The sequence below is a fragment of the Chlorocebus sabaeus genome, chromosome 8 (genome assembly GCF_047675955.1).
Source record: "Chlorocebus sabaeus isolate Y175 chromosome 8, mChlSab1.0.hap1, whole genome shotgun sequence".
NCBI classification, from domain to species: domain Eukaryota; kingdom Metazoa; phylum Chordata; class Mammalia; order Primates; family Cercopithecidae; genus Chlorocebus; species Chlorocebus sabaeus.
In genome coordinates, this window is record NC_132911.1 from 235,637 (window position 1) to 251,927 (window position 16,291).

The following is a 16,291-nucleotide window of genomic DNA, read 5'->3' on the forward strand; positions in this document are numbered from 1 at the left end:
TAGGTTATCAAGCAGCCGTTTGTAATCTGGACTGCAATCTGATATGAAATTTAAAGCTAATATAAGTTGTGGTAATAGCTCCTATTTACATTATAGATAAGGCATGAATGAAAACTTTAATCTGTTCATAGGACCAACTTTGTCAACAAACCAATTATTCAAGCAATGATTGTCTTCAGTTAGATGCAAATTACTTTGCTCATAAAAGATTTTCCAGTAGGAATTTTTAAATCCATGGTCTGTCTTTTCTGAGCCTGTCTCTGCACCTTCCCCTGAGCGCACAGCAGGACTTCTCAGGGCATCCCATCAGCAGGCCCACTGAAGAGAATAAGCCCGCAGCCCCCAGCCCAGGAATCAAGTCTGAGCCCCAGCAACCCCTCATCCAGCCGGGGCTTCCTCACCAGCACAGCACCCAGGGATCTTCCAGGTTTAATGCCATGTGTGTGTGGAAAGTAGAGTGCTGGAAAGACCACAGTGGACATTCTACAAATGCAAATTCCCTCCTGGAACAGCCCAGCAACCTTCTGTACCTTCCCCAAAGTACCCATGCCAGACAGGCGTAGAGTCTAATGCGGTGCCTAGGAATCAGCATTTAACACGATTCTGATGAATAAGAGAGTTTGAGAGGTCGGTCAGCAAGAGGCTGCCGTGGCCTCCACTCATTTGCAGGCTCTGAAGAGACACAGATTCAGGTAACAGGCCAGACAGGATAGGACAAGGATGGGGAAGTGGAGGGCAAATTCCGTGAACCACCAACCACCCCGCCATCCCCACTGAGACTCCGTGATTTAAAGAGAGGCAAAGCCAGGGAGAAAAGATGCCCGCACCACACGAGGGACTGAGATTTCACCTAAAGCACGCAGCATGTGGCTGAGGGCCAAGGTTGGGCAAGCCAGGAGCACAGAACGGGGTTCACAGGCCCAGAGGTGCCTCCCACACCCACACCCCGTGCAGACCTACCAAGCACTGCCTGTGTCTCCTGCCTGGTTTATTTCCTCCCCCCCTTCTACTGTGTTGGTTTCTCAGCCACCACCCACCACCACACAACCCTCTCTACAAGCTGGGTGGACTGAAAAGAGTGGGGGCGGGTAAGATCTGGGCTCTGGGGCCAACGTCCTGCCTGAGACATTAGTTCCAACCCACCTAGCTGTGATGTGAGCCCCCGAGATTTCTCAAATGTGAGATGGGAAGGTAACTGAACCCACTCACCAGGACGGCTGTGCAGACTGAGATTACATATAGCCACACCTCAGCGTCCAGCACACGTGGGACCCCAGTCGTGTTGCCCCTGATGGAAATCCCTCTATCTATGCCGCTTCTGCTACCAGAGCCAACTGCCAGCAGTAGCTGTGGAGGGTGTATCCTCTATTCCCACTCCACTCACCTCCCATCGCTCCACGCAGTGACCTGCCATGCAGCGGCCACCAGCAAACCCGGCCCCACTGGATAAACCGACCACCAGCCTCCCCTCACTTTGGGGCGTCTTCCACTTGCAGTTCCGAAGCAGACTGAGAAACCGCCCTCAAGGGCAGTCACCTGTACCTTATTGCACGTAATGACCTGCCACGCAGGACCACCAGCAAACCCAGCTCCACCAACCAGGCTCCTGTGGATAACCGAACCCCCACCCCCCACCTTGGAGCGTCTTCCACTTGCGGTTCTGAAGGGGGCTGAGAAACCTCTCAAGGGCACTCACCTGTTTCTTATTGCACGTAATGGCCTGCCAAGCAGGGCCACCAGCAAACACGATCCACCGTCCAGGTTCTGGTGGGTAACTGCCTCCCACCCCGCTTCCTCCTGGGGTGTCTGGGAGGCTCAGAAACTGCCCTCCAAGGGCACTCATCTGTTCCTTATTGCACTAATACCTCATTTACAGAAACCCACTTTGACTTCCAGCACTGCAGGTGTGACAATTTAGGAATCCTGCTTGCAAGCTCCAAGAGCTTGAGGTCACGTCCACCTCACCAGCATCCCAGAGACCCAGCACTGTCCCACTGTGTTTAAAATTCCAAAATACTCCTTCAAAATGCTACTGGCATTTGGTTTGCGCATAAAATGCTAAAAGCCTTCAAGTGAAACAAATATCTTCAACAGTTTGATACAACGACATGTGAGTTACACATCTGCCAAATTGTAAAGCCTCATGCATTTATAACATTTTATTTATGGTCAAATGGTTCATTAATATAAATTACAAGAATCTCCAAGAAACGGTTTTTTTTTTTGGCATTAGATGACCAAAGGAAAACTGGGTTCTGGCTGGCTTTCAGGCCTGTAGAAGCAGACATATCTGCTGACACAATCAAGCTCCTTCCCACTGATGTGGCCTCATCCCAGGCCCCTCACCCGGATGCCCGCAGGCCCCTGGAGCAAGCAGACCTGCCTACATTTCTCAAATGCACAGCTGTTGCTCACACTCCAGATGGAGCTCAAGGCATGAGCAGGCCACCACGCTAAAAATACCACGCAGCATCCACGCAGGTGACAGTGGTTTTCACTCCATCCCAAAGCCCCATGTATGAGTTTAAAGCCATGACTACTAAATAGGTTTTTAGACCCTCAAGACATACTTTACTTTTATGCAACAAAGTTAAAAGACTATCACTCAGGTATAGGCTCTGAAACTGAAGAATAATTATTTGGAAACAGAGCCTCTGCCAGATCAGGATAAGCACTTGGGACAACACCCCGTGACCTCGGTCCACACAAACCCATCCAGACCAGAGGCCTCCCGCACTGTAATTTCTGTGGATTTCTGTAAACGAAGTATTACTGCAATAAGGAACAGATGAGTGCCCTTGGAGGGCAGTTTCTGAGCCTCCCAACCACACGGCCACATTAAGGCTGAAGCCGTGCCACCTCCAGAAACACTGTCCCTCGCTGAGGTGTGCCTGGCTTCTCCCTTTTTCCAGAACTTAACAAAACCTGAAAGGACAGGTCTGTGTAGAAAAAAACAAGCTACTTGCGATTCCTCTTCCCAGTTCAGGCTGTAGGAAGCTCATTTCAGCCCTCACTGTGTTCTGACTGTGGCTTAGTTCCCATAAGAAATAAAGTCAGAATTCCAGTCCCTGTCTCCTGGGCAGTGTGGCAGGCATACATACCTTCAGTTACATGAGGAAAGGAGTGGCGAACCCCCTTCCTTCAGTGAAACTGCACAGTTCCCAGAACGCTGATGCCATCCCCTTCACACCACTGTGAACACCTGGACAGAGCACATTTCAATGCGTGCACCTTTGTGGGCTAGTTTTCTATTTCTCCACTAAATCACCCCAAATTTAGCACCCTAAACACTGACTTATTTTCTCACATTTCTGGAAGCTGGAGTCCAAAACAGTTCCCACCATCTAACGTCGAGGTGTCGGCAGGGCTGGCTCTGGGGAAGCGACCGTCTCCTTGCCCCCCACAGCCTCTAGAGGCTTCTGCATCCCCTGGTCCATATGGCACCTACTGTCTTCAGGACTCACAGCGGCCCTGACGGCCCCCCAAAAGGAAGACGCAGAATGTCAGGAGCCCAGGCTCTAGTGCTAGGGCCAAACCTCCCCACCCTCCCAGTTCCTCAGACACGCCTGTGTGAGCTAATATAGATTCCACTTTAACTAGTGTCACCTGTGTAAGGGGTAAGTGCCCAGCTGTGAACTGGTTAACCTCGCCCACACAAACCCCGAGAATAAACTCACAGGCCACGGACCACTCCACAAGCAATAAGTGACCACCTGCTCAGGGACCTCCATGCCCCAGCAGAGCCCTCCGGTATCTCCTTGTGAGCTCAGACTGGCGGCAGGGGTCTGCAGCGCCAGAGGGCCCTGGATAAAAAAGACAGCTCCCATGTCGGGAGGCACCCGTCCGCTGTTGGGTTCCCTGTACTTTAATAGCCCAGGTGGACAAGCCGCGCCGCATGCAACCCCATCACCAGAATAACGGCTGCACGTGGCGAGTGCATGGGTGGCCACCACTCAGCCCAGCTGTCTGCGATAAGCACATCACCACCGTGACGCCCAATCAGACTCAACTGCTGTAACAGTCCCAGCATCGGCCCCCAAGAACATTCTGGATCAAAATTCAGACTAGTGATTGCAATCAGGGCCACATGTGGCTGAATGTTTTTACAGGAGGACACCACAGCTGGACTGACGTCACAGCTGGATCTGGCTGGACTGAGAGCATTTCCCACTGTACATTCTTACAACACCATTTTATTTGTGCTCTATTAAACTTCTATGGCTTTTTTTCTGCTTATCTACTTTATGGGAGTGTTTCTTGTTCTTATGACTGCGGTGATACTTCAAGCTACAACTATCAATGTGTAAATTAGTTTTGAAGTCGCCTTATCATTAAACATTTCACAAGCAAGCAGTCAGAGGCAGCTAGCCCGGAGGCCTCTTTTCTTCTCTGAGCCAAACCTGCCTTGGACTCAAAGAAAACGGCACATGGAGAGGGGCTGGATCTCCAGCTCCCATTCCTAGGGAGCCTCCTGGGGAGCAGATATGGAGGGAGAAGCCCTGGTTATGGCATTGTGGTACTAAAGAAAAGTCTATTTGGGTAATGTAAGCACCAGACTTAAGAGATTAAGCAAACCATGAAAAGAAACCACTAACCACAGCTTCTCCAAAACAGAACTAAACTCCCTTTAGTTTGAATTGGAAAAGCAGAAGTGATGATCAGTATACAAAAAAAAAAAAAAAAAAAAAAAAGGAAATGACACAGTATCTGAACACAGGAGAATAATCAAGGGCCACTGTCTCTTCCTGTGTCAGTGGGAGCCTCGCATCTAAGCTGGATTTAGAAGGTTGCTACTTTGGACTGAAAGGTATCCTCAACCCTAGTTTGTAAGCAAGTGGAGCAGAATGCTTCAATTATTTCAAGGTTTAGCGGTAAAGGTCTGCAACTCTCACAACCATTTTAATTGGTGTGAATTTTAAAGTGACTCAATCTGTTGGCTGGAGTATCTAACGGCTTAACCACGGGGTCACGTTGGAAAATTTTTCCAATTGCTTTTGTTTTTCCTACTGAAGATGCATTTGAACGTTCTTGTAGTTTGCAGTTGGCTGGTTCTGATGTTTGGTCCTGAGGAGGCCCAAGTATCCGTAGAGGAAGAATCTGAAACCTCAAGCCACTCGAGTGCTGTCTGGGCAGACGGAGACCCCAACCCGAGGGCCACTGACGGACTCAGCATGCGCGCAGGGCCGCCCGACGCAACGGGCCACGTATTTGCCGGTTACAAAGCAACATAAGCACACACCCCCAGGTGTGCACACACGCTCTGTACACATCTGTCCCTATCAACACCAGCACACACCCCGAGGTGTGCACACACGCTCTGTACACGCTCACATCTGTCCATGCCAACAACAGCATACACCCCGAGGTGTGTACACACGCTCTGTACACATCTGTCCCTACCAATGCCAGCACACATCCCCAAGGTGTGCACACACATTCCATACGTGCTCACATCTGTCCCTGCCAACGCCAGCATACACCGCCAAGGTATGCACACACGCTCTGTACAACCTCACATCCCTCCCTGCCAATATGAGCACACATTCCCAGGGGTGCACACAGGCTCTGCACATACTCATGTCCGTCCCTGCAGCCTGAGTCAAACAGTCACAGAGAGGCAGAGGAGGAGGAGGAAGGATTCGATGGGCACTAAGGTCCTGGGCCGGTTCCCCTCCCTACCTCGGGAGAGACCCCTCATGTGATCCTGCCATCACTCACCCTTCCACCTCCATCCCCCATCCTCCCACAGGGATCAGGAGGATGCCCACTGCACAGAGCTGTGATGAGCATGAACGAAAGATGGCAGGAGCTCACGCCAAGGTGCTGAGCACGGGGCCTACGGAGTGCTTCTTTCTGCCGTGGCTGACATCATCAAACAAGAGACTGACACAGCTTCTGCAGAGAATGTCACTTGCTGAGAAACTGAAACGTGTGACCTAGGAGCCTGTGAAGGTCTAAGAACAAACCAACAAACCAAACGGTTTTGTTTGTTTTTCAAACACCATAGCCTGTTTTTTCTTTTTTTTTCATGCTCTACCTTGGGTATCATTTAGTTTAATTTCAAAGTAAGTCCAATAATTACACAAAATCACAGGACTGAGCATGGAGCATTGTTTCACTTCATGTCCTCCAGCCTTTAGGACACATTAAGGAAAGACACGATTCCAGGATTCCCATCAGAAAGGTTGCCCTGAGGCACCTGCTGGGGCAGCCAAATTGCAGCTGTTGATGCTGCCCCCAAGCTGCTTGGATGAAGCAGAAGATTCCGGAGGTCTCCTCTCTTCTACCCCTTGTCCAGGAGAGAAGGTGGGGGGAGAAAGGTGAGAGAAGATAGGAAGAAGGAGAGGGGAAGGAGGGAGAGAGGAGGGGAGAGGGAGGGAGAGAGGAGGGGAGAGGGAGGGATAGGGAGAGGGAGGGAGGAGGGGCATGTTCCATCCACCAAGGCAGCTACACTGCAGAGAGAATGGAGGGTACGTTGCCTCTCAGGACAGCAAGTTCGAGCTGTTTATAATTGTTAGCGTAAACAGTGACCAGCTTAGGACAGGGCTGTCATTGGAGTTGACGTTTTATTTTCATAGTTGATATTGGGGACCTGGACCTAAAGCACCGTGCCTTGCCCTTTTGCCAGATGGGCCTATGCTTCTCTATACTTGAGTCTATTTGACTAAATACCCGACATTGACTAGGAATTATGACGTGTAGGATACCCCTTACCACAGTAACGTCAAACTCATATTCTAAATGCAATTTGTTCAGGGACTGGCTTCTAACTCTGGGTGGGAATGTTAAGCTCAGTACAGTTCAATTCAGTAAGCATTTATCAAGAAACTCCTAGACCAAGAGCTGTGTTAGACACTGGGTATGGGGTGATGGGGATACGAAGATGTGGAATTAGAACTCGAGAAGCTCAAATGCTTCCATTTAATTCCCTAATGCAATTACTAAGCTTCAACCTGATGGCTGTAATGTCTAAATTCACTTTTTCTTTATTCCAGTTCTACATAACAAAGCATAAATAATCACAGAGGAATGATTCTGTGTTGGACTATTCAGTGGACAGAGAAGAGCATTCTGACCGGCGTGAGACACTGTCTCCGTTCCCAGGGAACCCGTGAGGTGGCTGCACAGAGCACACGCGTGAAGATTCAGGAACACGAGCGTCAGGTGATGGGAGGGGCACGGAGGCAGTACCAGAAAGATGCCTGCCGAGAGGCCGCTGCAGCCAGGGTGGCCGGGAAGGTCACGGGAGTGGGCACAGGCATCTCCCTCCAGCCGCACCTGGTTTTCCTGAGGACGCGTGCACGGAAGGGGATGACACCGAAATGCTGTGGCGCTGAGGGGAGGAGGGGAGGGACACAGGGCCAACGGCTGACCCCCACCCCTTCCGTCCCTGCCCCTATGAACGCTGCCAAAATCAGCCCCAACGGGGAGAAATGAGGCGGGTGAAAGAGGTGGACAGACTTGGCTTCCATGGAATTCACAGATTCCAGTCATTAAAAATCCCTTCTGAGTTTTCATCTGGAAAACTTTGCCAATGTACTTAGGGACAAGAGGCGGAAGACGAAGTCAACACAATTGGGCTCAAACTGCCACCCTTCTCCTTCTCTCTTCATCCACCACCCTCCCTGGGCCCCTGAGTGTGAGAACCAGGAGGTGCACAGCCCAAGGGTGCAGTCCCTAACCAGAGGAGGGAGCCGCACGGCGGGGACCCCAGCACGTGGATGGCAGGATCTGTGCTATGTCAGTCCCAAGGCCCCAAGCAGAGAAGGCCTGGGGCTCCCAGCTGAAGTTTTGCTGTCTCCTCTCTCACCAAAGTCGAGAAGCACTGAGTGGGACCAAGGCCGCACCTGGCGGCTCCTCGGTGGCTGCCGATGTGGTCCTCAGGCTGCGGGTGAGACCCTCTAGGGAAGCCCAGACAGTGGCGAGAATCACAGCCACGAGTGCTCCAGTTGCCCCAAAACTCAAGCATAGCCTGAGGAAGGCAGCGCCCGCTCAGATCCCCGTGCAGGCTTGTGTGACACACTGGTGAGGCACACAGCACCAGAACACGGCACTTTAAGTGGCTTTGTGGGGTATAGGAACACAAAGTGTGGTCTGGAGTGGCTCAGAAGTCACTCCCACCAGCCTGTGGGACCCGGACGGCCCCTTAGGATGTGGCTGGAGTCTCTCCAGGGCGGGCTCCAAAGTCCCAAGGATGAGGTAAGCGTCGGTCTTGCTCTGAGGAAGGCCCCTGACAAGTATCCTGAACATGCAGGTACACAGCTGGCTGACTCATCTGAAGGGATCTGCTGAGCTACGAGCCAGGGACGCCTAGAGAAAACTGCGTGAACCTTTGTGACTACTCACAGGTAGGTAGCTACTGCCTGAGACCCAAAGGTAAAGAATTAACCTGAAACTGCATATTATAAAACTTATTTTTAAATGATGGCGCTTAATTGAAAAGACTCCCAAAGAATACTGCATTAGAAAGTGACAGAGTGAAACCGTGAGGCTGACCACAGGAGTCCCTGGAAATTTCACCAAATGTTGTGTCAAAACTGGGAAACAGAAGAACTGCACCTGATGAAACATTCAATTAATCACTCGAGTCCTCCCCACATACGAAGCTATGTAAAAAGTGTTCCCAGAAGGTAAAGTGAGCAGGAGGGCTGTGAACACACAAAGAGAGAGCCACTTCATCCACGGACCACAACAAGAGAAACGCTAATGAGTGCCGACGACACGCTGGAGTCCAGGGCTCTGAGCGCAGCTGGGACGGGGACATCAGGGTCCCACTGTCCAGATGGGAAACCAGGGTGGAAACACCAGGGAGCCTGTCCCAGGGTGCAGAGCTAGTGAACAGTGGTTCATACTGCGACAATCCCAGCTGCCAGGCTGTGGGGCTCCACGGGACAGAATCCTGTTGACTTCACTCTGGGGTGCGAGAGGCGGCAGCATCCCCCAAAGGCACCTGGAGAAGTGGTGTTACCCTCCATCCCCTATCCCCAGCGTTACCCTCCATGCCCCTGTCCCCGGCGTTACCCTCCATCCCCCTGTCCCTGGTGTTACCCTACGTCCTCTGTCCCCAGTGTTGCTCACCATCCTCCTCACCTCCAGGCCCCTCTCCCTGTCCTTCCTCATTTTCCTGTTCAGCCAGAGCACATCACATGTCTCTTCCCTTTTCAAGAGGCTCAGCTGCACCCAGAGGCATTCCAGCCTATTCGGGATGGGGCACACACCCTGGGGAAATGCCAGCACAGGGCCGGAAGGGCCTGAGACCCTCTCAGTGTCGCCCAGGAAGGATGGAACAGCCCACGGTCAGGCTGATTGTCAGGCAGGGTGAAAACTTCTGTGTCCGAAATGTTCTTTTCTCTGGAACTGTTCGGACCATTCGTGAACGAATCAGTTAAATACCAGCAAGTGCCACTCCCACTTATTCTCTGGCTACAGTTTTCCACCCACCAGCAACCACACTCCTAGGAATTATCCCTAACGCAGAATCAGCGCCTTGTGCCTTTAGGAAAACCTCTTTCTCTCCAGCTTTGTCCTCCTTCCACAAAAGGTGCCTCTGACTGCCTCACTCGCCGTACCAGGATTTCACTTGGCTACGGAGGAAAATCTGCGTGGGGCTCAGAGGTGGGTGGTCCCCTCAGGGGCAGCAGCTCTGTGACATCCTCCGAGGAGCCTGGCCCAGGCCTGCCTCACACGCCAGGACTCTGCCTTCTGGCCCTCGGGCCCCCGAAGCTGCTTTCCTTCCTGGTGTCATGCCCCAGGCAAGAAGGCCGGACAAGGGCCCAGGGCTGCTGTGGGTCGGGAAAGCCTCCTGACACCTCCCACTCCAGGACCCCCCATCAGCATCCCAGCATCTGGACCTGTGTCACCAGCCGCTCTGCCGTGCAAGAGAATTGGATTTTCAGCTGGGTGTGCTGCTTCCCTAAACAAAGTAGGGTGTTGTTACTGAGGAAAAAGGAAAAAACTGGCATCTTCTTGGCAACCCCGCGACATCCAGCCACTGGTTCTCACCACCCCAGAGATGTCCATCCAGGGCAGATAGTGTCTTCAACCAAGCGCCACTGACCCAGAAGTGCAGTAATTAGTACACTTTCACCAGAATCACCCACTCCTTCACCTTTACACCCAAGAAAAACATGTTTGCCAGGCAAATTAGATGTCCAGGAGGTGTAAGGAAACCCCAAGCCTGCTTTAAGCCTCAGACTTTTGAGACCGTTGAGGGCTGTGCGCACAAGAGCAAGGCTGCACCCGAAAGCTCTGCTCCTGCCGGACGTCATGGACAGACCACACGGCTCAGCCACATGGACCCTTCCAGGACTTCACGAGAGGGACCTCCGTGGTACATGCAATGATGTGCACTTCGTTCAGCCTCGAACAGACCACGCCCTCGTTACAGGGTCGGTGGTCCACCTCCTGCCATCAGCCCCCCACCTCACCGAGGGCCTGTGTCTGCATCTGAAATAACTTTGCTGTTTTACCTGGGTACCAAAATGCGGCATCGCGATGTTTAAAGGTCTTTAAATATCAACACTCCGGGTGCAGTCCTTGTCACTTTAATGCGGTCACTCGATGCAGGCCTCACTCACAACTCTGAGGTAGCTCATACCTTCCCTACCTAACCAAGGAAGAAACGAAGGCATGGAAGGTGCAGCTCCTAAGGAGCAGATTAGGATTCAAACCAGTGAACTTCGTCACATGCTGACCTACCTCTCAGGCTGAGATAACGTTGAAAATTAACCAGGTAGAACAGCGTTCCATAAATTAGCTGGAAATGGTCCTTGTGGATGGGCCTGTGGTTACTCCCTGAAGAACAAGACCATTAGCCCAAAAATCCACCTGTGTCACACTCAAATGTTTACATATACAATTATTTTAAAAATAACCCAATCAAGCATGTTCACAGCCATTTAGAGCCATATAGATTGTCTGCTTCACTGACAATCAACCCAAGACCTCTGTCGGCAAAGGCCACGGTGCCAGGTCCAGAGAAGGCGGGACAGAGACACAAGCAGACACAAGCAGGAACCTCTCCATCCCTGGGAGCCTCGCTCTGATCGGTCCGTGAGGACACGGTACAGACCGCGGGGCACAGGCAGACGGCAGGCCAGGAGAAGGGGCTGCATTGCCGGGAGGCAGTGCTTTGAGCTCTAATGGATGGAACACTGCTAACCAGTGAAGGTGGAGAGAGGGCACCCGTCTGAGAGCATGTAGAGGCAGCAAAGCACAGCCAGCCTCGGGGAACCAGAAGCCACAGGGACATCAGGTTGGGTGCTGCTGTCTGCCGGCCACCAGCTAGGGGACTGTACTGGGCCTGGAGGGACATCCCTGACACTCCCCACCAGATGCCAGGGGCACCCCCAGCCCCAGGTGAGAACCATGGATCCCATGGCGAATGAGGCCAGCCTGTGAGAAGTGGGGCTGGGACAGCTCTGTACAGTTTAATAGGAAAGTTGGGTTCTATTTTGTGGGGTTTTGGTCACGTTGATGGCTAGTCAGGGCTGTCCGTCAGGAAGTGATTTGAGGACAGACTAGAGAAGGGGCTGCCAAGACCAGCGGAGCATTCGCTGTCTGGGTCCAAGGAAAAGGAAATAAAGGCTGGCGATGTGACAGTGTGGGGGAGCACAGAGCAAAGGAACTGGTGGAGACACAGGGCTGGCCCCACACAGGGCTTTGAGCAGCTACCCGGGGGTCGTCCTATTAATTCTCCTCATGGCCCCAAGAGGCGGCTGTGAAGATCCATCTCCTGAGGACAGAACTGTTCCAGAGCCACACAGCGAGGATCCACAGAACCAAGATCCGGGCCAGCTCCAAAGCGGGTGAACTTGTCCCCTCAGCCATGGTCCTAAGACAGGGATCGGAGCCCCCTGGACACACAGACACAGGAACTGCAGGAAGGGGAAACGGATGCCCTGGACCAGTGGCGGGACCCAGGGTTTCAGCCCTCCAGGGCCACTGGGACCAGTCACTGCACAGGTGGACACACGATGCTTTAACCCGCGCTGGGGGAAGGAGCCCACACTCTCAGGGTGGAGACCGCAGCTTGATCGGGCCGGCCTCCCTGCTGGGCACAGCCTGAGCTGCCCCAACCTGTACTGAGGTGCCCCAACGTTGGGGTGCTCAGAGCCACTCAGCTGAGATCGTGGTGCTTTCTGTAACCACCCTCGTTTCTTTATGGTATAGATCTGGACTCCATCCTTTGCAATGTGTGGGGTTCTAGGAAAAGGCTGGCCAGCCGGGGAAGTGTCCTGGGCTCTGTCCCAGTGATGACGAACTTGGCTGCCCACAAGGGCAGCCTGTTCACCACAGTGACCCCCGGGGACCACGCCTGCACCCACCTTGCTGAAGATAATTCACTTCTCATCCGTGAAAGAATAAAGCTAGACTAACTCAATTTCACACTCACTTCCAACTTTAACAACTTGTGTTAGGAAATCAAAGACAAGGACTCTGACCATGTCACAAACCCAGGAAGCAAAACCCGAGACTAACGGAATGATGCCACCTTCGCAGTTCCGAGCTCTACTAGTTGTTTTTCTTTTCTGGTCTGTTTTTCTCTTTTGGTTTAAATTGTCTCTGTTTCTCCCTCTCTGTGTCTCTCTCCTGGTTGCTCTGTCTCTCTGTGTCTCTTTTTAAGACTCTGTGTGTCTCTGTTTCTCTCTTCCCCTCATCTTTCTCTATCTTTCTATGTCTCTCTGTGTCTCTGCTTCTCTGACTTTTTCTGTCTCTCTCTCTCTGTCTCTCTCCCTCTCCCTCTCTTTCCCTCTCTCTCTCTGTGTGTTTGTGTGTGTGTGTGTCTCACTCTCTTGGTTTCTCACTCTCACTCTCCATCTCGCAGCTCTCCTTGGTTTCACTATGCAAGCTGACTCTCCCCACCTTATAATACAGTGGGATTAGCAGGAACCGAGTGGACGCCACAGCCCCCGTGGGCCCGGGAAATCGCAGCTTCGTCATAGCTAAGCCCGCCGCGCTCAGTTTTTCCCACCACCTGGAGGATCTACTCTCCGTTCGTCCTTCCCGACCTCAGACTACAGAGAATACCTGGGGGCGAAGGTCGAGGAAGCCGCACCCGGAGGCTCCCAGCGCAGCCCCAGGAGGTATCCTGCCGGCAACTAGAAGCTGTGCGCGCAGCGGGGCTTGGCGCCAACAGCCGGAGCTGCCGGGCCTGCCGCGAACTTCCGCATCCAGGTGGGGTCTCCACGCCCCAATTCCACCCCGCCCCGCCATCGGCGCTCCCCGCAAGTGCAGGGCTTCCCCCCGCCCAGACGTTCGCGCCCACTCAAGGTCTCCCTCACCCGGCCCGGGAGATGCTCCCCGCGTTCTATCCCGCCCCACCCTGGCGCGCCCCCCAAACGATGTGACCCCCGCCCCCCTGTGGTCTCCCCTCCCCCGGACGCTGCCCCTGCCCCCACCTGTGGCACTCCGGGCATCTCTGAAGTCCCCAACCAGAGCCTTCCAGCCCACCCGCGAGTCTCGAGCACCAGAGACGCGGCCCCACCCGCAGGGACCCCGCCTACCTGTGGCGCTATCCCCACGTCTGCGGCCCACCTCACCGCTAGCACGGCCCCCACCTACGACGACCCCGGCGTAGGTGCTCCTGCCCACTCCCGCACCCCGCCCGCACCTGCCCCTTTCCCTGCACCTAGCCACGCCCCCGCTCCCGCAGCCCCTCCCGTGCGCTCGGGCCCCGCCCGTCACCGCCCATTGGCCCTGGGGCGGGGCGGGGCAGCAGTTCCGACTCCCGCGGGCGCGGGCAGGGTCCACATTGCCTACTGCGCACCGGGACTAGCGGCTCCTCTCGACCTCCTCGCCATGGACACTGACGACTCCCAGGCCCCTAAGGGCTCCTTGCGGAAGTTCCTGGAGCACCTCTCCGGGGCCGGCAAGGCAGTCGGCGTGCTGACCAGAGGCGAGGATGCTCAAGGTGCGCACCTCCCTCCCGGCGGCGAGGGAGGGGCGGACGGAGCCGAGGAGAACAAGGCGAAGGGGATTTGGGGGATGGGGCAGAAGAGGGGGGAAGCGACGGGAGGACGCGGGGAAAGGTGGAGGAGCGATGGGAAGAACCAGGGAGAAGAGCGGGGAAGCGATGGGGAGAACTGGGGAGAAGCCCGTGCCCGGCAGCGGCAGGGGTACCTGCGGGGCGGCGTGAGCCAGCAAGGCAGCCCCCGGGTCCTTGCCGGGTGGGGCGGAGGAGGAAGGGACATGGCGATAGGAACCTCCATCCGGAAGATAGTGAGCTTTCCACCCCCTCCGGTTTATGTTTTAAATTGAGCCTGACAGAGGGGGTCGCCTGGAGGACCCTCGGGAGTCGTTCTGCCTCTGAGCTGTAGGACCCGGCCGGGCTTCCCCTCCGACGCGTGGGTACAGCGCGATCACTTCCTAAGTGGCCCCCCGCCCTTCAACTCTGCCCCACGCCGCCCCCCAGCATGTCGAGGAAGAAACGGCCAGGTCCCCGCGCGCCTCCTGTCGCCTCGTGCCCTGCGCGGCGTGGGCGGGGTCCTGGCTGCTGCAATGCGGGACGCGGAGGGAGTGCTCTGGGTTCCCGCCTGGCGTCTCCGAGGCGGTCCGGCAGCCCCTCGCGTTTCCGCTGGGAGATTTTAAAAATGGGTTTCCTGCGCTCGCATGTGCTGTTGCCTTTCGGCTCGTGAGAAAACCGAAAACTAAAATGGGTCCCAGGCCCTCCCCGCAGACCTCCGCGGACGAGAAGGACCAGGAAGCGGGGACTCCGGGACGTCAGCGGCGCCGCGGCGCGGGCTCTGGGTTTCCCCTGCCCTGCAATGTGGAAGCGGCTCTCCAGGAGGGACCCGAGTCTGGGTCCACCACGCGGGCGCGCCAGGAGGACATTTAACATTGAAGAGCCGGAGGTGGTGGAGACTGCGCGCCCCAGGCCCAGGGTGCACGTGAGGGCGCCGGTGCCCGGACGGTGGAGCGCCCCAGGCCGCGCAGCCCCTGGCGGGTAGATCGGCGCTTCCCAGGCGAACGCCACCTGGGAGCCTTAGTGATAGCGCGGGCTGGAGACGCGACGCGCCCGGAGCTGGGTTTTGATTTTTATTTTCCCGGTTCCTCCTGCCGCAGATGCGTGGAAAGGCGCGGATGGCGGATTTCCTCCCGTTTCGGGACCGCGCACTGAACAAGGATGGAGCGGGAATGGGCCCCCGCCCTCGGTCCCGGTGACCTTCCCTTCGCCCTTGAGCGCGCGGGGCGGCACGGGTGCTGCATGTTGGGGCGCTGTCAGCGCCGCCCCGCCCGCCGCGAGCGCCTACGTGATGCCCGGCCCGTCGTCTCCATGCGCCCTGGCCCTGGCATCCGTACGCCGCGCGCTCCCCGAGCCAGCAGCGCAGCCTCCCTAGGCCCAGCGCCCCCGCCCCCGCGGGACACCCCGGTGGCAGCGCCAGGCCCCGCCCCGCAGCCCGCCCCCCAGCGCCCGGGGAAGTGCTCTGGCGTTAGCTTTCTAGTTAAAGGACCCCAGCATCAGCGTTCCTCCTGCAGGGTTGGGTTCTCAGAGAAAGAAAAGGTGATGCAGCAGAGGATGGGATTGGAGAAATTAGGAGAGTGAAGTGGAAATAGCCTGGCCAGCGTGACTTAAACCGGCCGGGAGATGTGCGAGTACGAATGGAGCCGCCTTGGGGTCCTAATAGGACCCAGAGTGGCTTCTCAGTCAAAGGCCTTCAAAAGCAGAGGGAGCACCTGCAGTGACCTTACCTGGGCCGCGAAAGACAAGAAACCTTTGGCACAGGAAGAGGAACTGACCTCTGGAAGCCACCAGGGCAGGTGGAAGGTCAGGGTTTCAAGGTGATTTTGCAATTTAAGTGCTGTGGGTCCTGCACAGTGGCTCATGCTTGTCATCCCAGTGCTTTCGGAGGCTGAGGCAGGAGGGTCGCTTGAGCCCAGGAGTTCCAGAGCAGCCTGGACAACATAATGAGACTCTGTGTCTACAAAAAATAAAAAAGAAAGAAAAACACATTAAGATGCTGTATGTATTGGAAAGTATTTATGGGTCATTCTTTTGGGCTCCATGTCCAAAAGCTTGCTAAAATGCTTGGGAGTTTGTGTACAGGTACGTGAAATTAGGATACATTGGCAGAATCTCCGTGTTCTCTGTTGCCCTGGTTTTGCCACCTGGGAGGAGTTACACATATTGGAGGTTAGTAAGTGCACGCCTCTTCTCTTCTGGGGAAAAAGGTACTTTGGAAACCAGTATTATGTGGGAACGTGGCTTGGTTGGTACAGCCTCGGGTTAATGGGAGACAGCTGCTCTCAGCTCTGCAGATGGCATCAAATACGGTGGCCTCGAGCCCATGTG

General features: G+C 54.9%; 1 protein-coding gene across 1 annotated transcript; it reads left to right on the forward strand.

The window, feature by feature from the left end:
• The first annotated feature begins 5,171 nt into the window (after positions 1 to 5,171).
• On the forward strand, positions 5,172 to 15,955 carry LOC140712150 (uncharacterized). Its single transcript, XM_073017864.1, has 7 exons — positions 5,172 to 5,204; positions 7,105 to 7,248; positions 7,816 to 7,891; positions 9,573 to 9,615; positions 12,877 to 12,994; positions 13,105 to 13,912; positions 15,064 to 15,955. The coding sequence occupies exons 1-7, from the start codon at positions 5,172 to 5,174 to the stop codon at positions 15,336 to 15,338; spliced, it is 1,497 nt and encodes a 498-aa protein (XP_072873965.1). The 3' UTR covers positions 15,339 to 15,955.
• Positions 15,956 to 16,291: the final 336 nt, after the last annotated feature.